This window comes from Caretta caretta, chromosome 2 (genome assembly GCF_965140235.1).
Source record: "Caretta caretta isolate rCarCar2 chromosome 2, rCarCar1.hap1, whole genome shotgun sequence".
In the NCBI taxonomy this organism is placed as follows: Eukaryota; Metazoa; Chordata; order Testudines; family Cheloniidae; genus Caretta; species Caretta caretta.
The window spans coordinates 168,647,671-168,675,553 of NC_134207.1; the positions used below are offsets into that span (position 1 = coordinate 168,647,671).

The window sequence follows — 27,883 nt, forward strand, 5'->3', positions numbered from 1 at the left end:
AGTAGGCAGGCCTCGGGTTCCCTTAACCCACCTGTCCCTCTTGCCAGTGGGCAACGCTACTCTGAGCTATTGCCATCACGTAAGGCAGCCTTTGAACTCTCGCCAGCAGAACTGACGCTCCCCCAGAATGGTAGCCACTTGGAGGAGGAGCAGCCTTTAGACTCTCACTAGTGGGCAACACTACCTCAAGCTGTAGCGGCCAGAGAACGCGGCCCTTGGACTCTCACCATTAGTCATCACACCTCGGAGTACTGCCACTGGGCAGTACTGCTGGTCTGGAGCAAACACCCAACCACCGACAGCATATACTAAGTACATGCTTGAGTCTAGCATATATGTTAAACTAACTGTGTGCATAAATGTTCTGGTATGTAGGTTTGTAACTTTAAGTTGGGACTACTCACAAACTTGAGTTATAGAATCATAGAATTGTAAGACTGAAAGGGACCTCAAGAGGTCATCTAGTCCAGTCCCCTGCACTCATGGCAAGATTAAGTATTATCTAGACCATCCCTGACAGGTGTTTGTCTAACCTGCTTTTAAAAATGTATGGTTTTAAGTCTTCTGATTGGGTGGGACCTTGGTAAATTTTGTGAGCACAAATTTTGTTCATGAGAATGTTACTGGAAAGAGAAGTGCTGTGACTATTTGTGTAACTCAGTATTTGCAGGCAAGTATTTCTGAATATGTATGACTTAGCAAGGGTACTCTAACCAAAAGTGTTCACATGGCCATCCTGAAAAGTCGTGTGGATTTGGAAGTTATCCAGTCAGGCAGCAGACAAAATATCATGGGATTTAGCAGGCAATCAAATTGTCTGAGTGGCAAATTATTAATAGTGATTTATCAAAACAACAGTTATGGTAAATAACTGATAGGCTGAAATATATTCAGATAAACCATTCATCAAATAAAATTAAACAAGCAAACGTGAAAAAGCTCTTTTTGCTGGTCATTCACAAATAGAAATTTAGCTAAAATAACTTAAATTGTTTGCTGTGAATAGTTCTCCCAGCTTTGTAGTGCACACAATTTATTTAATGTGCTGTAAAACTGTGTTACTAATAGTTGTATTCTACTTAATTGTGACTGTCTAAAGGATTTCTACAAATGATTGCAGAACCTCCAAAGGTTCTCTTTGGATAGCAGGCCCTTCTATTCCTAGGATCATAAATGCCCTTGTTAGACTTTGTACACCCTCACACATGCACACACGTGCACCCCAGAAATTAGTCTAAATCGGAATATTGGATCCAAAACTTTAGAAAATTGAGACATGACTATAAAATAAATATTCTGTGAGCTATGATACAAATGTTAAAGTTAAACATTGACTCGCTGCAAAAGGATATTATGGATAACACAGTGCTATGGAATTATTCCGGAGGACTTGTAGCCAAAATGCCCTTTAGTCTTTTAAATGGTCTTATTTAGATGTGGAAAAAAACAAGTGGATATAATTAACATTCTGTTAGAGTTTGGTTGTTATAAATGTTCACTGACCTAGATATTTGCATTGTAATATACTAGGCATCCACACAAGAGAAAAAAACCTCATTTACTCAAGAAATCTTAGATCTTTCTTACCTTATTTTCCCGTCATATCATCATCAGCTTAATCGTTTCATTCTTACCTAGTGAACTCTTTTCCACTAAGAGCTTTTATTTTACTGATAGACACTTACAAAGTCTCTGATGAATATGCAGCCAAGAACCACCAAAAGTCTGTAGAGAGTTGTAGGGAATTGATTCCAGGGCAGGATGTGTGACAAATTATTATAATTAATAACTGGGCAAGTTATTTATGGTACTGTAAAAATATTAGAATTAAAAATAGTATACCTAAAAGAAGCAAATGCAAATAGAGATGTCTATTAAAAATTAAGCAAAAGCTTGCAATTCAGTGTAGAAAACAAATCTGTTTTGAATTCTTTTAGCAAGAAGTTTTAAGCCATATTGCTTCTACCCTTAGGGCCTTTTAGGATGAGCTTGGTTTCATCAGCTCAACATAAGGTCAGGCAGTATATTGTGCATCTAAGAACCTTATAAATATTTTTCCTTAGGAACTGTGAGTTAAAGGAACTCAAAAGGTTAACCCAGAGAAACATTACTCATGAGCTAAATATATTGTATAGCTACAAAGACAGCTTAGTTAAGTGACTAGAGTGAACTGGAGCATTCTAGAAACACCAGGTCATTTACAGGTCAGGAGAAGATGATGTGTTTCATCTAAGGCTGCCCTTATAACTGTCTGGAATGGAAAAATAAAATCTTTAGAATCAAATCTTTATAATGAATGAAGACAAAGAAGGGGGATCTGCTCCAGTTCTTGCTGGTAGCTGCTTAATTGTCCAAGATCCTATCTAGTCTAGGATTTAAGGGTGCATTGTTAGACTGCATAACATGTTCTAACCAATATGTTCTAAAAGTCCAGTGTAGATAAGGCAGTGTCTTCCTTAAAACGTTCTGGTATCCTTCTTAGCTTTAAAATACAAACAGCTTAGCACATTACAGCTAATGTACCTTTTCTACACTAAACTTTTAAAACATGTTAGTTAGAATGTGTTAGCTAACACACTTTCAAATCTTAGTCTGGATGAGGGCCAATACTCACAAATGCTGTTTGGTGGGGACGAATAAGGTCTAATAGTTTGAGGTGAGGACTGGGGTTCTGGATATTTAGGTAAAAGACAATATAGACTTGAAAAGAATTATTACTATATCAGCACTAATAACTGAGATGTATTCAACAAGAAATTCTCATCCTAGTAAAGTTATCTCCCTTAACTTCAGATATTCCAAATCAAGGGAGTGCTGCCAGATATTTAGGGCATTCCTAGAGGCATAAGATGGTGATATTTTTAGTAATTATGTCATAAATCACAATTAGTTATTTGGATATTATCAGTCAATAGGCACCTTTCATCATTGTGACATGTATCTTTGGCTTTTAGGGGCAGTACCGGTCACCAGTTTGGAAACAATTGACCTAACTTTGACCCTCCTATTGCAGGTGTCCTTAAATGCATATAAAGAAACCAAAGTTATAGTGTGATCTTGCTCACGTGGACTTCCCTTTAGCAATATTAGTAGTAAATATTTACATTTCAAATCAGAGTTCTGCATGCCAAGAGCTTGCAAGCAATCTGCATCACCTTTTCTTGGTGATACTCACCTATCTTTCCAAAAAGAACGAAAGAAAAAAGGCTACTAGTTGAAAAGGACAAGGTGAAAAAATGGGATTTTTTTTTTAAATGGGGGATGTATTCATAGGTTAAATAAACAAAATACACCCAGATTCTCACAATAGAAACAGTGATTCATTTGAACTTCAGTCAGTTCTAGGAGTGTTCTGCTTATAATTTGAAAGGTTAAGAATCGGCTTTTGAAAACTCTCACAGAGACATATTCATAACTGACAAGAAGCATCTGGGATCAGGTTTCGGTGTTGTGCAAAACTGGCTTTGCCTGACTCTTTCTGCTGCTCCTTTTCCTGTGGAGTTTCAGTAGAATCACTACCCCCATCACCGCTAGAGCAACTTCTATAATTGTACTGGAGAGTTTCAGATTTAACATTGTTCTGTTCAGTGACCTCCTTTCTCTCCATTACACAGCAGCCATCTGACTTTATTTTAGCTGTTGTTTAATTCATTATTCCCTTTCTGTACGCTGTGGTCTTTTATTAAAGAAAAATATCTGATTGCAGTTATTTTGACTTTTCATTATTATGGACAATGAACAGGAAAGGAAGGGACTTTCAGATTAACAGAAAATGTGTCTCACAATCACTGGGCCCTAAAGACCGAGATCCTTAGAAGGGAAGAGACTATTCACATTTTGTATGAGATAGTACAAGTCTCTCCTATTTCACTGCTGTGATTTATATAGTTGATGGTGGCATGCATGCCCCAGGGTTATTAGCTTACTGCATACAGGCCTGGACATGCAGCAGTGGGAATGGAACATTCACTTCAGTATCCTGCACCATGATTGGCACTGGAAATAAACCACATCACCTTTATACATGCTGGTGGGATGTTTTCTGATCCTCATGGGATTATGGAGGAAATTGTTTTCTATATAATGCATAATTAACCAGTAGAACTCACTGCCACATGATATTACTGAGACAAAGAGCCAAGGAAGACTTTTAAGAAGGATCACACATTACATTTGTACAATTTCCCCTTAATAAGATTTTTTTTTTAAAGGACAGATCTAAACCGTCATGCTTTAGGGTATAAGTTAAGCACAAATTGATGAGGGTTAGGAAGAAACTCTTTTGGGTGCATTATTCTACAATATTCCTGTTTGGGTTTCTTGCACCTTCCTCTGAAGTGTATACCTCTGGAGCAGCGCTAGAGAATAAAAATGAGTCTATTTTCTCCCTCCTAAAAAATTCTATTATTCACCATAGGATCAAAGGATTCTCATTTGATTGTGTTCTAGAGCTGGTTATCAGTCACAACTTGTAGAGCTTGTCCACACGAACTGGAACAGCTTCTTAGCGTATGCGCAACGTGCCGCACATTTAGTTATATAGTCTATGGACGCTATTTCAGGTTCTGACTGTCCTATTTTGATTCAACTTAAGTTGGCTTATTACTGACTGAAATTAAATGAAAATAGGACACTTCATCTGAAGTGAGAGTGTCATGCTTATAAGAAGCACACAGGATTTTTTTTTTTTTTTTTTTAGGGGAAAAGGCAATATGCTGTGTTTATTGAAAATACAATTAGCATATGCATTCAATCACACCACACACACACACACACATACTGTTCCACCAGTCAATGTTATAGTTACCAGTTTAAAGTCGGAATCAATCTAGTGGTCAGGTAGGTTGATCACAGTAGGGAGGAGCTGGGTTCTGTCGGTCGTGACACGATGCTCCGGGGAAGACTTGTCAGGACAAACCCAAAGTTCCATGGCAAGGCACCCTGTTAATATAGTGATCTTCCTTCATTGGAACCAATGAGCTTTGCACCATCATGCTGAAATTAATTGTTGTTTGACGAGTGTTTGTTTTTTTTAATTGTTTTTTTATTTTTTATTTTGTTTTTTTATTAAGTTTTTTAAAAAGTTATTTTATGCTAGTTTTAATTACAGCTATTTTGTCCCCATTAAGAGGTGCCTTTTTTATTTTTAAAGTTATTACCTTGCCCTTCTTTAACATTTCAATAGGGGTGTGTTGCAGCCTTTTGGCGCCCTTGCCTCCGTTTCCAGTTCCTCCCTAAACCATCTGGTTTAGAAATGGCCTTTACATTTATTTTTTAACCCACACATTTTTATTTATACATAAAACAATTTACACAAAACATTTTAAACAAAAACATTAAATTGCAATGCAAAAAAACCCAATCATAATATTCTTTTACTTATTTTAAAATGCCATACCTACAACAAATTGGTAACCCTTAAAGAACCCTGAAGCACTTGCATGAGAGGAAAGTGATCAGGAACAGCCAGCATGGATTCACCAAGGGAAGGTCATGCCTGACTAATCTAATCGCCTTTTATGATGACATTACTGGTTCTGTGGATGAAGGGAAAGCAGTGGATGTATTGTTTCTTGACTTTAGCAAAGCTTTTGACACGGTCTCCCACAGTATTCTTGTCAGCAAGTTAAGGAAGTATGGGCTGGATGAATGCACTATAAGGTGGGTAGAAAGCTGGCTAGATTGTCGGGCTCAACGGGTAGTGATCAATGGCTCCATGTCTAGTTGGCAGCCGGTATCAAGTGGAGTGCCCCAAGGGTCGGTCCTGGGGCCGGTTTTGTTCAATATCTTCATAAATGATCTGGAGGATGGTGTGGATTGCACTCTCAGCAAATTTGCGGATGATACTAAACTGGGAGGAGTGGTAGGTACGCTGGAGGGGAGGGATAGGATACAGAAGGACCTAGACAAATTGGAGGATTGGGCCAAAAGAAATCTGATGAGGTTCAATAAGGATAAGTGCAGGGTCCTGCACTTAGGACGGAAGAACCCAATGCATAGCTACAGACTAGGGACCGAATGGCTAGGCAGCGGTTCTGCGGAAAAGGACCTAGGGGTGACAGTGGACGAGAAGCTGGATATGAGTCAGCAGTGTGCCCTTGTTGCCAAGAAGGCCAATGGCATTTTGGGATGTATAAGTAGGGGCATAGCGAGCAGATCGAGGGACGTGATCGTTCCCCTCTATTCGACATTGGTGAGGCCTCATCTGGAGTACTGTGTCCAGTTTTGGGCCCCACACTTCAAGAAGGATGTGGATAAATTGGAGAGAGTCCAGCGAAGGGCAACAAAAATGATTAGGGGTCTGGAACACATGAGTTATGAGGAGAGGCTGAGGGAGCTGGGATTGTTTAGCCTGCAGAAGAGAAGAATGAGGGGGGATTTGATAGCTGCTTTCAACTACCTGAAAGGGGGTTCCAAAGAGGATGGCTCTAGACTGTTCTCAATGGTAGCAGATGACAGAACGAGGAGTAATGGTCTCAAGTTGCAGTGGGGGAGGTTTAGATTGGATATTAGGAAAAACTTTTTCACTAAGAGGGTGGTGAAACACTGGAATGCGTTACCTAGGGAGGTGGTAGAATCTCCTTCCTTAGAGGTTTTTAAGGTCAGGCTTGACAAAGCCCTGGCTGGGATGATTTAACTGGGAATTGGTCCTGCTTCGAGCAGGGGTTGGACTAGATGACCTTCTGGGGTCCCTTCCAACCCTGATATTCTATGATTCTAATTTGTTACTGCTTTAAAATCAGTCTAAACACAAATTCTAGCTAATGTATTTTTACCAATTGCCCGTTAGGCCATTCCTTTTTGCTATTTAAAAAGAATGGCTAGTAAAAATATAATTAAATCATACATCAGTACATTTAATACATGCTACATTATTATTTATTTTAAATTATATAAAATACAAACAAAATCCTACTACTACAAGAGTGACAACACACAGCTATGCTCAGAAATAACATTTCAGTGAAAACAGATATAGCTATTTTGGTTCCAATTTGTGCGTAGACAATTCCTTAGTTTATTGATTTCTGAAATAATACTGGCTAATTCTTATGCAATGCTTCCATCTAGCGATCAGGTGAAAAAATATACAGGTCATATAACCTCTAGGATTTTAACAAATCTTGTACTTTCAAGGTCCAAGCAATAGCAAAAAGAAACAAACACCTTATTTAGGAAACGGAATATTGGGAGTTAAAAGCCAGAATATAGACTAAAACCATGAAAAATGAAGATACTTAACCTCATCTCAGTGAGGCAGAGTGCTAGGTAGGAAACCCTGAATCAACAGTGGTCACAGGAGCTCCAAGCAGGCACAGCAAATTGGAGCTAATGAGGCAGACCTGTGCCTAATTTGTGCTTGGGGAAGGACAGAAAGGCTAATTGATCCATTAGCCCAAGCCCTCAAATAGGCACAGGAAGGAAGTAAAAACAGGGGAAGCAGGCAGTAAAAGGAAGTGAGAGCTTACACTTCCCCTGCTTATGTAGGTGCTAGGTATGCTGTGAAAGCGGTGGGACTCAATTATAAATAAACTGCACAGGGTGTTAAACCAGCACAAAGGTCTCTGCATGGTTTTGTAGACTGAGACAAAAGCAGGATCGAGGAAGCCTGTTATATGGGGGGGCTTATCTGGGATCTGAGCCAGCATGAGGGTGTGGTGGCGCGGGCAATGGAGAAGACCTTTCAGTGGCTGGTAAAACAACAAGAGTCAATGCAGAAGGCCCTATAAAGCTTTCAACAATCTCACCACATAGAGAGACAGGCTTTGCTTACCTGGCAGAAAAGCCTCCAGGACTTCATAAGTAGGGTTGCCAATTTTCTACTCACACAAAACCGAACACGCTTGCCCTACCTCACTCATCCTTTAAGGCCTTGCTCCTGCCCTGCCCCTTTTCCAAGGTCCTTTCCCCCCCACACACACTCACTCCATCCCCCCACCCTCACTCGCTCATTTTCACTTGGCTGGCTCAGGGGGTTGAGGTGCAGGAGGGGGTATTGGCTCTGGGCTGGGGGTGTGGGTTCTGGGGTGGGGCCAGAAATGAGGGGTTCATGGTGTGGGAGTGGGCTCTCAGCTGGGGCAGAGGTTTGGGGTGTGGGGGAATAAGGGCTCTGGGCTGGGGATGAGGGATTTGGGGTACAGGAGGGTGCTACCAGTTGGGATCAAAGGGTTTGGGGGTTAGGAGGGGGATCAGGGCCCCCGCAGCTCCCATTGGCTGCAGTTCCCGGCCAATGGGAGTTGCAGAGATGGCGCTTGGGACGGGGGCAGCGTGCAGTGTTCAGAGCCTCCTGGCTGCCCCTATGCATAGGAGCTGGAGAGAGCACATGTCGCTGCTTCTGGGAGCTGCACGGAGCCATGTCAGGCAGGGAGCCTGCCTTAGCCCCACTGAGCCATTGACCGGACTTTTAACAGCCCAGGCAGCAGTGCTGACTGGAGCTACCATGGTCCCTTTTTGATAGGGCACCTAGCAACCCTATTCATAAGGGAACAAGCCAGCATCCAGCAGTAGCTCCTACAGAAGGTGGTAAGTCCCGTGGTGGGGGATGGTGCTTGAACACAGAGCCTAGGACCATGTAAAATGAGCTCTGCAGATGACCCAGATGCATTCGTGGGCACTTTTGAAAGGGTAACCATGGGTGCTGGATAGGATAGGGCAACCTGGGCCCTGCAGTTGTCTCCCTATCTGTCAGGAGAATCCCAAGCAGCCTATATGGGCCTGAGTGAGGAGCAGGCCAGAAAATATGAGACGGTAAGGGCAGCCATCCTGGATTGGGTTGGGCTGTCTACTGAGAAGTACTGTCAAAAGTTCAGATCAGCAAGGTGGATAGGAGGTTTACAGCCCTGGGCATTTGCCCAAAAGGTTGATGGACTGGGACACCCACTGGCTGAGACCAGATATGCAAATAGTGGCAGAAATAATGGATGCTCTGATATTAGAACAGTTCCTTCAGGGCCTCCCCAAGAACATATGAGGGTGGGTCAGGCAACATCAACTGGGCATGTTGGATGCTGATGTAAAACTGACAGGTTAGTATGCAGAAGCAGACTTTCCCGGGAAAAAGGGGTGACCATATAAGGGTCCATAGGTGGGGAGGAAGACCGGAGAACCCACAGCAGAAAGGGGCATGGACAGGAAGAAGGAAGAACCCCAAGCAGTTCTGGCTGGGGCTCAACCCATTATTTACTACCAATGTGGACTACCCAGACACAAGAAAGGGGACTGCCCCACCTGGATTGTGGCTTTGCCGAGTTTTCTGGCTGGGCCAGGGCTGGAGGGAAGGAAAAGGGGGCAAAAACTGTCCACCATTTCTGTGAGGGTGGGGAGGAAACTCCACAGAGGCCTTATGGATATGGCCTCGGCTTGCTCGCTTGTCCAGAGGGAGCTGGTGAAGCCTCACTCGATGATTCCAGAAGCAACGATGGCCTTACGGTGTGTCCCTGGGGATAAGAGACATTCCCCCAAAGCCCAGGTGCCCGAGAAGGTCCGGGAAAGGTTTCGGTGGAAACAGGTTGGGGTAATTGAGGGGATGCTTTATCCAATTGTCTTCGGCACGGACTGGAGTCCCTTCCCCATTGGGAAGTGAGGCAGTGGGAGGAATCCCCTGTTAAGTAAAGGAAAACCAGGGGAAAAGAGAGGAGGAACTCCAAAAAAGAAGCAGGAGAGACCCTTGGATGACAAAGCCTGAGTCAGGAGGACAAGAGCTGTCCCCAGGGAAGGAAAGAAGGAAGGAAGGAGGCGCAGGGGAGACAGGCAGCCCAAACTCCTTGGCAGAGGTCAGGGGGCCAAGGGAGCTCCCTGCAACACAACCCCCAGGAGAAGAAACCCAGGCACAGTTTGGCAACTTGAGGGGCCCTGGGTGATCCAGGGAATGAAGGGAGTAACCCTCAAATACCCTGCCAGATGCAATGAGAGAGAAGGAGAGGAGTAACTCCCCGGGATGGGCTGCTACAGAGCTATGGGGATGCCTGCCCCCCACACTGTATGAGTTCGGGAGGGGTGGGGGGGGGATGAGCAAACCCCACAAGGGAAACCCAGGTGACGGCCCTGGAGATTGAGAGAGGTTCCCACAGGCTGGCCCCTCCGGTAAGGGTGGGAAAGCCCAGGGCAAGAAGAACCTTGCAGTTAAATAGGGGTGGAGGTGTGTGACAGAGTGCGAGGTAGGAAACCCTGGGTCAACACTCTATTCACAGGTTTCAGAGGAACAGCCGTGTTAGTCTGTATTCGCAAAAAGAAAAGGAGTACTTGTGGCACCTTAGAGACTAACCAATTTATCTGAGCATGAGCTTTCGTGAGCTACAGCTCACTTCATCGGGTGCATGAATGCTCTATTCACAGCAGCTCTAAGCGGGTATAGCAGATTGGAGCTGACGAGGCAGACCAGTGCCTAATTTGTGAGTGGGGGCAGTGCAGAAAGGCCAATTAAGCCATTAGCCTGAGCCCACAAATAGGCACCGTCGGGAAGTAAAAAAGGGGGAAGCAGGCAGTGAGAGAACAAGATCTCCCCCTCTCCCAGGTGCTAGGTATGCCGTAACGGTGGTGGGACTCTGGTATAAATCAGCTGCACAGGCCGTTGAACCAGCAAACGGGTCTCTGTGTGGTTTTGTAGACTGAGACAGAAGTAGGGCTGAGGAAGCCTGTTACACTTTCATATATTTACATCACTTCTGTTTAAAGGGTTTAATGCAATGGAAATGCCGCAAACATAATACAAAAGAAAAGTTGATACCATCCCTGAGTACGAACACAGTTTTCAAATGATTTAGACTCCTACGTGCTTAAATCCCTTTTGAAAATGAATGTTAGGCTCTTAAATGGGTTTCGGCACTGCAATTCTAAGCACAGCAATACCTCAATACCTCTGAAAGTCTGGTCCTTAGTAATTTTAGAAAATGAGACTTAGCAACCTCAGAAAATGGTTGGGAGGGAGGCAAGGGCGGGATATAATGGCAGTTCCCCCACTCCAGCACTTGGAAGTTGAATCCCCTTCTGAGTAGTCAGGGGAAAGGCTGGTATGGTTGTGTACTTAGTTGTGGTTAAAATCTGAAACTGAAATAGCTACAAAAAAGGGAAGGTGGCTTAAAGCGGAAATTAGAGAGCAAGTAGAGCAGCGTTGTTTCAGTCATCATCCTGAAGCCAGTCTCCTAACTTCTTGGTTACCCAAACTGGCAATATTGCTAATACCCACTTTGGGTACTCCGGCATTATGGCTGAAAAGGGTGGCAAAGTAAATTTGTAGTTGCAATTATAGTTTAAAGGCACAGGTGGTGCATGAACTTTTGTACATAGAAATCCAACAGATGTGTGTTTGCAGCAACACCGTAGGTTGTAAGAGCAACGGCTGCTTACAAGCGACGTTTCCCCTGGGAACACTTTCCCTACCATGAATTGTCCACTCGGTAACAGCAACAGAGCTGCCACATAAGAGCAACATTTGCGATGTCACAGCCAGGGCTAGAGATTTGGGAGACGTGGGGGTGTTGCTTCCCCCCTCCTCACCCTCCAAACAGCATCTTTTCACTCCCCTCCTGATCCTGGCCCTTCAGCGCAGTTCCAGGGCCCTGCCTGACAGAGCCTGCATGGAGAGCATGTTTGGAGGGAGGGTCTGGAAGACAGGGGCAAGTTGGGGTCCCGGGAACAGCAGAGGCACAATTGGAGGTTTCCTCCTCCCTTCCTCAGCATCGGGCTGGCAGGCAATGGGGGGGAAGGGTTGGTATTTTGCAGTGAGGGATCAGGGATCCCCCTCCTTAGGGCACTGATCTACCCCCTTTTCCCCCTCCCATCTCTGCTGTCTGTGCTAGGAGCCACCCGGCCCTCCATTGCAGGGTGCATATGGTACCCTCCCCAGCCATCAATCCCTCCTCATGGTGGAGCATAAAGCTACCAGTGGAAGCACCCTCAGCCTGCCCTGGCAGCCAGGCTCTCTCAGATGTTTTGCTGACTGGGGGTTTCCCTGACCCATTTCCCCCAAACTTGGGGTTCCCTGCACTCACCCCAACTCCCCATCCACAACCTGGCTGCCCCACCCCTTCCGAAACACCCTTAACTCTTCATACGCCTTTGGTCAGACGACACTCCCCTTAACAACAACAGCTGCTTAGGACATAGCAAAAGGCCACTGATTTGTTGCTAGGAAGGAGCATCTACTCTACTGTAACCGGTTTTGTGTAAAGGACATTTTTTCAGTAAGATTTTGGCAGCTGCCACCTAGTGGACATTTATGTATTTTTCACTTAAACTCCCTCAAACACAATTTTGCCTATCAGACACTAAACCATATTCAAAACTCCTGTAGAATGCAGTGTCAACACTTGTTTGTGTCCTCTTTTTGATTTTTTTTCAGTAAAATGTGGGTTTTTTTGGCTGGTTTTTCATATGTTTGGTAGGAACAACAGATTCTCATGCCTTGTTCCCATTCCCCACTCATCCCACAAGCACCACACCAGTGTTTGATTATATAATATTTTGCCACTAATCTGTGTTCATTAAAACTTGAAATTGTGTCTCCCATCATTTTATTCTTCCCCAGAAAACTTTATTCACTCATTTTTCCCTTTCTTATCTGTCTGTCCCTTTTCCTCTGTCTGTGTTTCTTGCAGATCACTTTCATTCACATTGCCCCTCCAAATCGCTTCTCTTCCATCTCACTCACTCTTGATTGACCTCACTTTTCTCTGAGCCCTCATCTCATTTTATATTTGTTCCTTTGCTTACTTTCTCTTGTTCAATCTAATCCCTGATCCTGATCCTCCATTGGCTTGACTCTTGAATTGGCTTTTACACCTGTGCTAAGTGGGTGTGAAATGTTACCAGATCAGAATTCTTCACTCACTCATAGTGACTGGTGACTGGCTGACTACACAATGTGCAAAGTAGTGGAAAATAGGAAACACCCCCCCCCCAACCCTTTCTATCCTTTTAAGTGTCTTCCTGCTTGCACCCAGTCCCATGTTCTTTTATTTTTCCCCTGACTTCCCTACCCTTTGTCTTGTTCTTTGCCCTAGGGCCTCCCATGTGCTCCCAGGAAACCCATCCTCACAGCCATTCCCATCCCATTAATTTTTTGCCTCCCAAGACCCCACCAATCAGTTGATCATTTGACATCGCCCTCTCCTCATTCCTTTATTCAATTGATCCTCTAAGCCAGACCTTCTATCAGCCAGTGTATCCCCTGCCTCCTCCTGCATACTGATTCTGTGCCTCCTTCCTGTAGGGAGTATCTGCCATTGTTGTGTGAGGGTGTGGCTGCAGAGACCAAGGCCATCCTCCAATTTGGAAGGAGGGCTGTGGGCTGCAGAGGGCCGAGCAAACTGCCATCAGCTCACATCAGGATCTTGCTGCTGTGGCATGTGAATTAACTTCACTGGTAAGTACAAGCTCCCCGGGCCTTTAAGAACAGACCTCACCCTCGATACTGCTCCTCTGCAACTGCAGCAAATTGATACAGCATGTGGTAGAGAATGTGGAAGCCTAAGGGATGGATCTGTTAGAAGGGGAGTGTCATAAATATAAAGGGAAGGGTAAACCCCTTTGAAATCCCTCCTGGCCAGGGGAAAGCTCCTCTCACCTGTAAAGGGTTAAGAAACTAAAGGTAACCTTGCTGGCACCTGACTAAAATGACCAATGAGGAGACAAGATACTTTCAAAAGCTGGGAGGATGGAGAGAAACAAAGGGTCTGTGTGTCTGTCTATATGCTGGTTTTTGCCGGGGATAGACCAGGAATGGAGTCTTAGAACTTTTAGTAAGTAATCTAGCTAGGTATGTGTTAGATTATGATTTCTTTAAATGGCTGAGAAAAGAATTGTGCTGAATAGAATAACTATTTCTGTCTGTGTATCTTTTTTGTAACTTAAGGTTTTTGCCTAGAGGGGTTCTCTATGTTTTTGAATCTAATTACCCTGTAAGATATCTACCATCCTGATTTTACAGGGGGGATTTCTTTATTTCTATTTACTTCTATTTTTATTAAAAGTCATCTTGTAAGAAAACTGAATGCTTTTTCATTGTTCTCAGATCCACGGGTTTGGGTCTGTGGTCACCTATGCAATTGGTGAGGCTTTTTACCAAACCTTGTCCAGGAAGTGGGGTGCAAGGTTTTGGGAAGTATTTTGGGGGGAAAGATGTGTCCAAACAGCTCTTCCCCAGTAACCAGTATTAGTTTGGTGGTGGTAGTGGCCAATCCAAGGACAACGGGTCGAATATTTTGTACCTTGGGGAAGTTTTGACCTAAGCTGGTAAAGATAAGCTTAGGAGGTTTTTCATGCAGGTCCCCACATCTGTACCCTAGAGTTCAGAGTGGGGGAGGAACCGTGACATGGTGGCAGCAGTATGTTGAGTACATTGGCTCAATGAAGGGCTTTAATGTGTAAAACCTAGGGGGAAGATAACGAGGGAGACCTTGACGGCAGGGTCAGGTGCATGCTGCAGCATGACTTCTTCCTTCCGCTGTCCACTCAGCTTCATAAGCAGAGACTGGGTAGTTCTTATCCTTGGAAAATGTTTTTAGAACCAGGAGCAAACACAGCTGTTGTTGGATTTCAGGTTAGATCATGGGAGAGAAATAGCAGGTAAGCCTTGTAAGTCATATGTATAAGGTTCTGTAGCACCCTCTTGTGTTTGCAATGCAGTATTGCAAAGAAAGTTCTATTGCAGCTTCCCATGGAAAAGTGAGGAATGGTGAGATGTTTGGTTTGCCTTACTCTGGCTTGTAATTTTTGGTTTGTTTAGTGATGTGGCTCCTTGCTTGCTCTGGACCTGAGGAAGCAAGATGGAGAAATACTTTAATAGAGGAAAAAAATAAGCACATGAAAATAAGTGTGAGAAGGGACACACCTTGGAGGAAGTTTAATGGCTAAAATCTACAAGGGGTGGAGCCCAGGAACAATTAAGCAGCTCTCCAGTATTACAGTGAGAAAGTAAAGCCACTACAGGAAAGACTGAGGTAGGGCCTTAGACCTGGTTAGAACATAGTACTTGTTAGACTTCAGTGTGACAATATCAGCTAGATGCTTTCTTGTCCTTGAAGGTAAATTGTATGAAGAGATGACTACTTCATATCATTGTTAATATGAGAACTTTATAAGTTAAACTGATATTGTCATGGGATCTTAAATAAAAGTCCTTTATTTTTTATATCTAAAGTAGCCTCCAGATTCTTGCTGCCCATTCCTCTTTACTGTTTTCTTAAGCATAGAACTCATTTTCTGTGCTACAACTGCAGTGTGATAGTGTTCCCTGACGCATATAGTCTTCCTCCCTGGAAACAGATATTGTGCCGCTTCCTCACAATCAGAGAGTGTCTTTCTCCTTGCTGTTATCAGCTGACTTGATTTTACTGGGGGATTTCAATTTGAGTGACGTATGCTGGAGGTCTCATGCTGCCAGTACTAAAACATCCTTGGAATTTCTAAACGTCATAGATGACTATTTCTTAACTCAGAAAGCATTGCAGCCAACATGAGGAAATTCTGTATTAGACCTTGTCCTAACAGATAAGGAGGAACTGATCACATAACTAAAAGTTAATGGTAGTTTATCTATAAGTAATCAGGACTTGATCACATTTATAATGTTCAAGCAGAATAAAGTGTCGTCCTATAATTTTATATATATATATTATGCTTTAATAGGGCTAATTTCAGAAAACTGAACATAATTATGAGCCAAATCATCTGGGAGGAAAAAATTTATCAAAAAATATGAATGATCATTGGGAGTAATTTAAGGACACCTTATTAGATGACCAAGAAGCCACAATTGAGGAAGAAGGCTGTGATGAGTTTTGTTTTGTTTTTTTAATCTCATTTAGAGAGGAAGTGAAGGCAGCTATAAAAAAATAAAAAGTAATATACAACAAATGGAAGAAAGAGGAAGTTGATGGCGATTGTAGAAAATTCATAAGCGAAGCTTAGGGACCCAAGGATAAATCTATGGCCAGTAGAATTAAAGACAATAAGAAGGAGTTGTTAAAATATACAAGGAACAAAAAGAATCCTGGCAGTGGTATTGATTCATATCTAGATGGAAACAGTAGAATTATCCATAATAATGCAGAAAAGGCAGAAGTGTTAATAAATATTTCTATTCCGTATTTGGGGGAAAACAGATGATATAGTCTCATCATATAGTGATAACACACACTCTCTTCCACTAGTATTTCTGGTGGATGTTAAACAGAAGGTAGACATTTTAAAATCAGTAGGTCCAGATAACTTACATCCAAGAGTTTTAAAAAAAAGAGCTTGCTGGACCATTAATGTTGATTTTCAGTAAGTTTTGGAGCACTTCGGAAGTTCCAGAAGACTAGAAGAAAGCTAATGTTGTGCCAATTCTTAAAAAGGGTAAATGGGATGACCCAGGTAATTATAGGCCTGTCAGCCTGGACATCAGTCTCAGGCAAGATATGGAGTGGCTAATACAGGACTCAATTAATAAAGAACTAAAGGAAGGTAATGTAATTAATGCAAATCAACATGGGCTTATGGAAAATACATCTTGTCAAGCTAATTTAATTTTTTTTATGAGATTACAAGTTTTGTTGATAATGGTAATAGCATTGACATTATATATTTAAACTTCTGTAAGGTGCTTAACTTAGGACCACACAACATCTTGATTCAAAAACTAGAACAACATAAAACTCATGGGGCACACATTAAATAGATTAAAAACTGCCTAACTGATAGGTCTCAAAATGTAACTGTAAACAGGGAATTGTCATGGAACAGTTCTGTTTCCAGTGGGGACCCACCAGGGGTAGGTTTTTGTCCCCTTGCTATTTAACATTTTTATCAATGACCTGGAAGAAAACATAAAATCATCATTGATAAAATTTGCAGATGACACAAAAATTGGGGGAGTAGTAAATAACAAAGAGGACAGGTAACCAATTCAGAATGATCTAAATTGCTTGGTAAACTGGGTGCAAGCAAACAAACAATATGTGTTTTAATATGACTACATGTAAATGTATACATCTAGGAACAAAAAATGTAGCCATACTTACAGGATGGTGGACTCTATCCTGGGAAGCAGTGACTCTGAGAAAGTCTTTTTTGAGATGGCGTGACCAGATCTGTACACAGTATCCAAGATGTGGGCATACCATGGATTTATATAGAGGCAATATGATATTTTCTGTTGTATTATCTATCCCTTTCCTAATGATTCCAACATTCTGTTAGGTTTTTTGAATGCCACTGCACATTGAGTGAATGTTTTCAGAGAACTATCCCCAATGACTTCAAGATCTCTTTCTTGAGTGGTAAATGCTAATTTAGACCACATCATTTTATATGTATAGCTGGGATTATGTTTTCCAGTGTGTGTTACTTTGTATTTATCAACACTGAATTTCATCTGCCATTTTGTTGCCCAGTCACCCAGTTTTGTGAGATCCTTTTGTAATTCTTCATAGTCAGTTTTAGACTTAACTATCTCGACTAGTTTTGTATCGTCTGCAAATGTTGCCACCTTACTTTTCACCCCCTTTCCCAGATCATTTATGAATATGAATAGGACTGGGCCCAGTACAGACCCCTGGGGGACACCACTATTTACCTCTCTCCATTCTTAAGTATTACTCCTGTCCCATTTGCACCATCCATTGCAGGACAGACAGTTTTTCTTAGAGTTATCCAGAGTCCATAGTTGTAAAAAGGGGATTTTAAAAAGAGCCATTATAAGACCTAGGGTGATGGTAATGGAGGAACTCGGAGATGCTCTTTGGAGACATCAGATGTGGATTTGTTTCAATAGCTGAAGGCATTCCAGAATTCTCCAAAAGAACCATGAATGATTGTAGGAGTGACTACCATCCCCTGAGGATGTGGAGGTGAAGGTAAGTTAAGAAGAAAGGTGGTGACTGTTAAATAATCAGGAGACAGAAAACATGTCACCTGTCACCAATCTTGAGTATAGTGTATATCTCCTGTGAGTGCCTTCAATTCTCACTGAAGTCCTTTGATTCATCAGAGCACTTAGGCACATGATTAATTTAAGATATGGGACTTACAAGCAAGCTTAAGTGCTTTTCTGAATACGTGTGGATTTAAGCACATGTTTAAAGTCAAGTACAAATGGCCTTGTTGAATCATGGCTTGGGAGCTGAGGAATGGTTTGGAAATTCAGTCCCAGGCTTTGCCATTTCATGAATTTTTTACTGAGATGAAAATAATGCAGTTTACTCAAAGATTGCTAAATATGAAACAGAGTAAGGATTTACAGTGGACCTTGTTTTTGCCAGATCAGTTGTGTGAAATAAGAGTATAAAAGGCAGTGATAACTATTTACATGGCATTTTGATACAATGAATTTAGCTCTTCTTCTTTTGAAGCTAGTTTTAATGTTTGGCTTTGCAAACACTTAACATGTTCTTCTCGCAAGAATGAATAAATAAAGCTTTTTTATATATATTACCATAGTCTAATCCTGCACATTAGGGCTAATTTCTAATACAGTAACTCCTCACTTAATGTGATCCTGGTTAACATTGTTTCGTTGTTATGTTGCTGATCAATTAGGGAACATGCTCGTTAAAAGTTGTGCAGTGCTCCCTTAGAACGCTGTTTGGCAGCCGCCTGCTTTGTCCACTGCTTGCAGGAAGAGCAGCCCATTGCAGCTAGCTGGTGGGGGCTTGGAACCAAGGTGGACCAGCAGCCCTCCTCTCAGCTCCATGCTCCCCTAAGTTACCTGTGCAGCAGCCTCTCAGCAGGCTATCAACTGCCAGGCAGCTCAGCTGCTCCTCCCCCCACTGCCCTGTGCTGCTCCAGCCCTCTGCCTTAGAGCTGCTCCCAGGAGCCTCCTGCTAACTGTGTGTGTGTGGTGGGGGGGAAGAGCGAGGTACTAATGTCAGGGTGTCCCCCTCCCCCAGGGTGTCCCTCCTGCCCCCTGTTTCTGTACCTCATCTCCACAGAGCGGGGGGACACACTACAGGGCTCAGGACTGAGGGAGTTTGCTGGCTGCTGTCTCAACTTGCTGATCTACTTTAAAAGGCAGTGTATTTAGAGTAGGGTCAGCGTACTTAAAGGGGCAATGAGCGACTCTCTCGCACGCACGCACGGTGTGTCTGTCTCTCAGTCTCTCTCTGCAATGCTGTGTCTCCTCCCTCCATTCGTGTTGCCTTGTAGAGTGTGAGGCTACATTAACAATAACGTGTTAACCCTTGAAGGCTCAGCCAAGTGCTAGTTCATCATTAGCAGTAAGGCATTCCCTGGGAAACATCCCACCCTCTGACTCCACCACCTCAACCAAGCTTCACAATCATCATTGCTGTGTACAGTATTAAATTATTTGTTTAAAATTTATACTGTGTGTGTGGTGAAAAAAATTTCCCTGGAACTAACCCCTCCAATTTCCATTAATTCTTATGGGGAAACTGGATTCATTTAACATCGTTTCACTTAATAGCATTTTTCAGGATCATAACTACAATGTTAAGTGAGGAGTTACTGTATATAGAAAAGTGTAAAACCTTATGTCTTCTGATATACAAATAAGATATTCAGCATGTTCTGCTACTGAAACATACAGCTACTAATGATTAGCTTTAGTGCATTTTGGTTGGTGTAAGCTATCATGAGGTAAAAAAGAGATTTTATAGGCATTTATAGTTATGAGCATTGTTTCAAGTCAGAAGAAATACTAGCCTTCTGCTAATAATCAGCAAAGGGTGGGTACATCACTCTTTCCCAAGGCACTTCTTAATAAAGTGTCCCACTAATTTCAGCGGTCTCTGCTGATAGTCCACAAGTACATCATGCGAGCTGCTAATCTGATCCCCTTCAAGTCGATTCAGAAGTGTGACACACACCACAGCAGCTAGAGATAAAAGAAATAGTGTTTGTTAGAAATGACATTTAGGTAACTTTCACCGTGAGAGAGCTTGAGAGCATCTTCTATTTGTACACCCGCGTTTGAGGTATCAAAACGGATAAGAGGAGATAAAGCCAAGAAAACTAATAGTTTCAGTGATGGGTTTGAGCAGTTGACAATGGAAATCACACTTTATAATAAATAACTGGATTAAGTACCTATCTCACTTTAGATGTTTAAAAATTACTAATAGTTTGAAGCAATCTATCAAGCCATTAGTAAAGTCAATGGAGCTGCTCCAACATATGGTCACATTCAGATCATTCATAATCATTGCATCATTAGAACCTTTTTCTGAATGGGATTTTTTTTTTTCAAGAAGTGTGTCAAGAAGTCAGATTGGTAAAATTGCATCAGAGAATAAGGGTATGTCTACACAGCAAAAGCTGTGCGTGGACTAACAGACCTGAGCTAGCTTGAATCCAACTACTGTGGGTAACAATAGTGATGAAGAGGGCAGGTGCAGTGTGAGCTTCCCGAGGAGGGAAAAATGGGAGAAAAAGAGGTGGTAAACTCCTCACAACAAGTCATGCTCTCGTATCTCAGACCAGTTAGAAAAGAAAGACTTTGTGCCTTAGAACATGGACACAGCAAATGGGAGAGTAACTTAAAATGACTATTCTAAAGTTGTATGTGATCAGCTTTCGTTAGGTCACCTACCTAAACTTTAACTACCTCATAACTAAAGTTCACAAGAGTGTATACTTTTGTAATTGGGAACCACATTATTCACCAGGCAACTGAAAACCCTTCTTAATTGTTTCAGAATTGCAAATGCAAATCTAGTTATTCTCTCTCTTGATATTTCATTTTGATATGCAAGTAAAGAAAGTGACTCTATGTACATGAAACTATAGACTACCTGACTGATTAAAGTTACTGCAGTTTCCTATTTGACTTTAAGACAGTTACATTAGTCCCTTCCGCAGGTCAAAGTAAGCTGGTATGGTACGGTATGGCGTACCGGTAAGAGCCGGTACACAGCTGATCGTATCGGTGGCGGCCGGGAGCCCTGGGGCTCTGGCAGCAATTTAAAGGGCCCTTGAAATCACTGCCGGAGCCCTGGGGAAGCGCGAGTGGCGGCGGTGGCCAGGAGCCCTGGGCCCTCTAAATCAGGGGTCTCAAAGTCACGGCCCGTGGGCCATCTGTGGCCCGAGAACTGCAGCACACAGAAACTTTTTAAAAGTTCTTTCATTTGGCGCTCATGGCTGCCAGCCGAAGAGCGGGGGCAGGAGGGGAGCGGGCAGAAGAGATTCACATGCCCCTTTCCCCAACGTTGCTCCATCCTGCTGCTCCTAGGACCCTCCCAGGGCTTGCACTCGGCAAAGTGTCATTCATCTCTGGTAGCTCGGTTCCCTGCAAGCGGTTTTCTATCCCTGCTGTTGCCGGCGGAGCTGCAGAGAAGAGACCCAGGCAGCCACACTGCTGGCTCTCTCCTGCAGGCGCCAACCCCCCCCCCACACACACACACACACCCCCGCAGCTCCCATTGGCTGGGGGAGAGGGATGGAGATACCATCACTAGTCGCCGGGCAGAGTCAGCCATGGAGGCAGCATCACTGGACAGAGTCAGCTGGGGCGGCATGAGACCAAGGGAGTGAGCGAAAAGGGCAGGAAACGGGCTGGGAGGTGGCGTGAACACCATCTTCAGTGACATTATTGGCCCACTGGGAAGATTTAAGGACTGGCACTGGCCCTAAGGTAAATTGAGTTGGAGACCCCTGCTTTAAATCACTGCCGGGCCATTCTGAAGGGCTGGCTGGGGAAGTCTGGCCTCAGCCCCGTCTCTTCTGCCCAAGGCCCCACCCCTTCTGGTTGAGCCCCTCCCCCCCAGGACCCTGGCCGCCCTGCGTACTGGTAAGTCTGTTCAGTTACTTTCACCCCTGGTCCCTTCGGATACCTTGATACTTGAATGGTTACTTCTCAGTGCAAGGCAAGAGCTGGAACAGCAACTAATCAGGACTAAACTGAATCAGAGCTTTGTGTGAGGGGCTTTACATAGACCTGGCACACACACACACTGCAAAGTTCTAGCAAATCATACTAAAATAAACTTAACAGCATCTATACATATTTATAATCATATATGCAAATAGTGCAGTATCATAACTTTCCACTGCAATGAATTTAATGCTCTGAAACTCTGTACACTGTACGTTTTATGCAACACAGCTGATTCAGTCTAAATAAAATGCTATATATCCAATTACCTCTGACACCACTAAGATTACAAATAGCAGCAAAAACTGAAGATTCCATCTCAATGTTTCGGACTCCAGCATCATAAGCTGCCTTCAAATACTGCAATTTCTCTTCTTCAGTATATAAGCAGATTGCACCATCCAGACGGGCTTGGCCTATAAAGCATATAAATATAGATTTTTTTTTTTTTGTGTGTGTGTGCTGATGAAAGTACAGGGGGAGTTTCAGTCTCTGAGGGACACAAGATTTTTACAATTTCTAATATACCCTTCCTAATTTTTATCACTGCACTAAACTCAGTTTTTACTTAAAAGGCACTCTATAAATGTAATTTATTAGTTTATTATTTGAATTTAGGATCAAGGTAATTAGATATGAAAAGACCAACTAAATTATCAAATTCATAAACTGGAAAATGTAGGCTATAGTCCCTCAGATGAATTAAGTGTCAAATTTTAATGGTGACATTTCCTCTTGGCTAGTTTGATGTACTGATTATGTTTGAGTTTAACAGTCCCCTAAAAAAGCATCCAGCTCTGCTAATGCCTTTCTGATGCAGTGAGAGAAGGTGGTCCTGCTTTGAGTAGGGGGTTGGACTAGATGATCTCCTGAGGTCCCTTCCAACTCTGATATTCTATGATTCTATGAATCTCAGCCCTTTTGATGCTCAGAAGACTTTTTAACATAAGGAGAAATCAAGAGGTGTTTTTTTTAAAATTGGACATTATTGGTGCCTATTTTTAGGAAAGAGTTAGCTTATTCCAGCTCTTTGGGGTTCAGCCCCAAAGAAATAGATTTTTTTTTTATTAAGCAGTGTTAGACTGCATACAGCCAAAATAAACTTTACAGTTCTTTAGTTGTCATATTTTTTGTTTTTGGAACTGAATTCCCAAAGCTGAGGTTCTCTGCCTGTTTGCAAGTTTTGTAGTCGATTTGGTAGCATCTGTAGGAAACCTGTTGGTGTGCTTTTAGGACCCACTGACTGGACCACGGACTCATTATCCTTCCTAACAGTGCCTGAAAAAAGCCACATATTGACATTGTTCTGCTTGAGATCTGCCTTAAGCACTGCTAGAACCATGGATTGTGTGTCCTCCAAGCAATGCTCTTCTTGCAGTATATCCAGCCACAACTAGAGGCAGAAGTGCCAGATATTTGGGGAGAAAGCTTGTTCTCACAAGATTTCCAGCTCGGTTTGTAGACCTGGGAGGTTCAGAGAAACATCTGAAATTGTGGGTGCTTATCTAAATCAATCCCAAATTTAAATCTGTGACGTTTGCCCATCCCAAATCTGGCACGATTGATGTAACATCCAATTATCCAATTAATGGTTAATTAAGGATGAATCAGCAACTTTTTCCAGGGCTGCTTATAGAGAATTTCTTCTAGACACATGAACAATTAAAAGAAAAAAACAACCAATAACTCTCGTTATCAAATTCCATAGGGCACTAATGGCGATTATAGCAACTCCACTAAATAAATACCCTGATAATTCAGTAATCAAAAGATATACAATTTATGAGCTGTCAGTCACTGTCAACTCTTTTTTTAGATAATCACTGGGAGCGGGGGAAACACCACAAAATTACACCCCAGTACAGCAAAGATTAACTGGACTACTCATCTCATTAAAGTTAAGCATATATTTAAGTGCTTTGCTGGATTGGGGCTTAAATCCCCTAACCCAGTTTGATTTGTATATGTTATTGCTTACTAATTTACTTCTATTGTTCTATTGCTAGCCTTACCTTCATAGAAATCCAAAGTGCACATAGTATTTCCAATGACTGTATTGAATTGATTTATCTCCTTACTGCACTGCATCAGTTCCTTGGCTAGTTGGTCATCTAGGTTGGTACTACGAATTATAGTCTTTCCTAGGATAACCTGTTCAAATTGAGGCTTGAAGGTAGCATCTACTGATTGACTAGTTATTACCACTGAGCCTGGCTCCAGACCTGTTGTAAAAAATATATATATATAGTGAGTTGTTCAGCCACTCTGCTGGTATGTAAACAAGGTACATTATAGCCCAATCCTGCTCCTACTGAAATCAATGAGAGAATATTAGGATCTATATGCATGTTTGTAGTTTATTCCAAATGCTTTAAAATAACTCTATAGAGAAGACACAATATACTGCCAATTAAAAAGGACAATACAAAGAGCCGTAAAGTAATCTTAATGGTCTGACAAATCCCAACTGTTAAGGGAATGTTTCACATAGGGCATGAATGATCTTTTCTCCAGCTTGCTGCAGATCTCTTCACTCAAGCACATTTTCCTGTCATTTATTATAAAATCATATAAATCAAAGAATCCTTTATCTGATGGGTAATTAGGTCTAAGGAAAAATAAGAGTACTGTGTATGACTGAAAACCTGAACATTCTCTCTCTCTTTTTCTCATGATCCAGAATTCTGAACTATGGCATGAAAGATAGAAGCTCATGTGTCCTATAGCAGAACTAAGATCCACTCACTGGGACTGTACCAGTATTTTAAAGATGATCTTAAAACTGTAAAAAGGGGTGTGTTTTTTAAAATATTGGACTTGCATTCTTTTTCATTTCTCTATGATGCCTTGAAGAAGCCTTGAAAGGAATTTCTTCTGCTTTTCTTAATATTAGAACAAACAGGAATGTCAATTTCGGTGCTCCCTTATTTGGATGGAGGACTTCTCTGGGATGTATAATGTTAGCTTTGACACCTTAATTTAAGAGAGATTATTGCTGAATCTTGAATCTAGTCCCCCTTTATTCAAAATGTTTAATTATTTGAATCAAATAGATATTAACAAAAACAAGCGAAAATTTTACACAGTCTGATTAAAACTCTCTTCCAGTTGTTCAGCTTTCACTGTCTTGACTCTTGTGTCAGCATTTCACTAGTTCTCCAGTTATCAGAGAAACATTCAGGCTAGACAGGAACAGAATTGTTAATGTAAAAACCAAGCAAAGTATTTAAAAAAAATCTTCAGGACTTCTTTGTACATCATAAAGAGGGAACAAATCCAATTTATTTTCCTTTGAAAGTCACCTTTTAACCTCTGCTTTATCTGTAAAGTGTGGGTGTTAATATTCACCTAATAAATATTCACCAAACTGTCATGAGCATTAATTAATTTGTAAAGCCCTCTGAAAATGAAGTAAGTGTTAGATATTATCATTATTATGACTTTGTTTTATAAACCTTTAACTACAGAGATGCTTTAATTTAAAGAAAAGAGAAATATCAAGGGGAAATACCTATTCCACCAGAGGTGCCAATGCGAATAATGGTTATGTTGGAACACTTGGAGTGATACAACAGCTTCATCAACTCATGTAACATGATTGCAATAGAGGGAATGCCCATACCATGCTGAAATGAAATCAGAAAGTTACACTGAACATTCATATACATTATTAACAGAAGAGTTGGGAACTAGAGCAGATCTCTTTAATGATCTGAACTATGAACTATGAAAAATACATGCAAAAGTATTCTTGTACAAACCTAACCTATCGGGCAGGGCAGAAGTTTATTGTGGTCAATGGAAAGACTCCTATTGACTTCAATGGACTTTGGATCAGGTCCATTGTTCCCTAATACCATGGGTTATGTTAATTTTATAAATATGTTAATTTTAAAAATGTTATATTCTCTATATTCTAAACGTGAGTCCCATTCTAATCGTTTACAGTTACATGCCCTCACAAAGCTTCTACACAGCCCAAGAGCAATGTTCAGACTAGTTCTTAATGACCTGAAACATTGGTGATTCCAGCTGAGCTAAAATATTACAAATTGCGGAGGCTGTGGTATAGTCACAAAGTTCACAAGGCTGAGTCTGCTCCAGCTTACACCATGATGTGACAATCCACGCCTTCGGGGAAAGAAAGCACAATAGGGCTACAGCTGTGGAGTTGATGCTATGGGCTAGGGGTAGGTTTTCAAAAGTGCTTTTGGGTATGTCCACGCTGCAATAAAAAACCCGTGGCACCCAGTCTCAGAACCCGGGTCAACTAATTCGAGCTCACGGGGCTTGGGCTGCAAGGCTAAAAATTGCAGTGTAGACGTTTGGTCTTGTTCTGGAGCCCAGGCTTGCAGTGGTCTCAGAGCCCATGCTCCAGTCTGAGTCCAAACATCTGCACGTCAATTTTTATCCCGCAGCTCGAGCCCCAAGTCCAAGTCCCCTGACCCAAGCCAGCTGCAACTATGCCATGAGTCTTTTATTGCAGTGGAGACATAATCTATGTGACTTAGCAGCACAAGTCCCATAGATTTTCATTGGTACTTGTACTCCTAAGCTACCTAAGTACCTTTTGAAAATCTAACCCTGGATCCTCAGCCATAGCTAAGAAACAGCCACCTTTGTTCCTTCCCCATCTGTACTGAGTGTAAGCAGTCTCTGTGTTGTCCCTAGCATAGGACCAATAGGGTAGAAAACATGCTACTCATGATTACAAAAGGTTGTTGTGGCAGCCAGGAATCACTGGGAATATGCCAGCCATGGCCCCTTTCTCCTTGGAAAGCCTTAATACCCTGGGATCCAGAAGGAGAGGTGGCATAAAGCCATTGCATCTATGTGACTCAGTGGTTACTCTTACATGGGGGGAATTATGAAGGAGCTGGCTGAGCCAGCTTTCCAGCTACTTTGCACCACTGAAGTAGACCTGAAAATTTGGATGTATATCCTCTAAAGAAATATTTAAAAGAAATATGCATTCATGTCCCATTTAAAATGTGCTTAAATTGTTGATTCAGTTGCAACTACTGCCTTGTATATTGAAAAAAACATTCTGTTCTTCTATTTCAGGAACACTCAAAACAAAAATCCAGGACTAGTCCTTGTCCTTTTCTTTAGAAGCACTGACAAATCTAATTCCTCCCCCGCTTCCCTTAATGCTTAATACTTACACTGACTGATAACACAGGTCCTACTTTGTACATCGCGTAACGGTCAGTTCCTTCACAGATGTTGGGATAGTCAGCACCAACGCTCCCAAGTCCGAGCTCTTCAGCTATGTAGGCGATAAAACCTTTCATCCGTGAAGGGCTTCCTCCAACACATACAAACTAGCATGGACAGAATTCAACAAACCACAACAATTGTGCAGCTGACTACATGATGCAGCATATTCAAGAACAGGGAAAGGTAAATATGATAATGCAAAAGGTTTAATCCGAATTATTCCCAACTACATTATTTTTATTATTACATTCCTTGTAGAGGTCTGTAAAGATAAATGTTTGAAAATAAGGCTTAAATGATCTCACAAGTTCTTTGCCATTGCCTGACAATGAAATTTCATTGGTATAGTACAAAATATAGAACTCGCACTACATACATTTAAAATGGCATTTTGTATTGGGGTGTGTTTTTAATAATAGCTACCAGAGGCAGACTGGATGTGAAGGAGAAATGATCTGAATATGCCAAGGGAGGGAGGGCTCCATAACTGTATTGGCATATAGAGAACTCGCTAGGAATGAACCCTGAGGCTGAGATAGCACTTCCCATTTGGAATATACTGGTATTGCCAAACCCAAGAGTTCAAACAGCAAGCCTAAATAAGACCATGAGATTTATTTCTGATACAGTATCCACATAGAACCCATTTCCAGGGCACACACATTGTAACACAGTGGTGGGCAACCTGCAGCCCACAGGCCGCACACGGCCCGTCAGGGTAATCCGCTGGCAGGCCGCAAGACAGTGTTTACATTGACTGTTCACAGGTATGGCTGCCTGCAGCTCCCAGTGGCCGCAGTTCGCTGTTCTCGGCCAATGGGAGCTGCAAGGAGTGGTGTGGGCTGCAGGGAT

At 42.2% G+C, this 27,883-nt stretch overlaps 1 protein-coding gene across 3 annotated transcripts in view; it reads right to left on the reverse strand.

Moving 5' to 3' along the window:
• Positions 1–14,325: 14,325 nt before the first annotated feature.
• UPP1 (uridine phosphorylase 1) overlaps positions 14,326–27,883 on the reverse strand; it is a 31,861-nt gene continuing 18,303 nt past the window's right edge. For all 3 annotated transcript variants that reach the window (XM_048839233.2, XM_048839232.2, XM_075125576.1), the window contains 6 exons: positions 26,977–27,135; positions 25,323–25,437; positions 23,824–24,033; positions 22,081–22,227; positions 19,645–19,816; positions 14,326–14,752 (listed from right to left, as the gene is read on the reverse strand). In XM_048839233.2, coding sequence (XP_048695190.1) covers positions 19,677–19,816; positions 22,081–22,227; positions 23,824–24,033; positions 25,323–25,437; positions 26,977–27,135 — 771 coding nt within the window. In that variant the 3' untranslated portion in view covers positions 14,326–14,752; positions 19,645–19,676. The remainder of the gene's footprint in view (positions 14,753–19,644; positions 19,817–22,080; positions 22,228–23,823; positions 24,034–25,322; positions 25,438–26,976; positions 27,136–27,883) is intronic.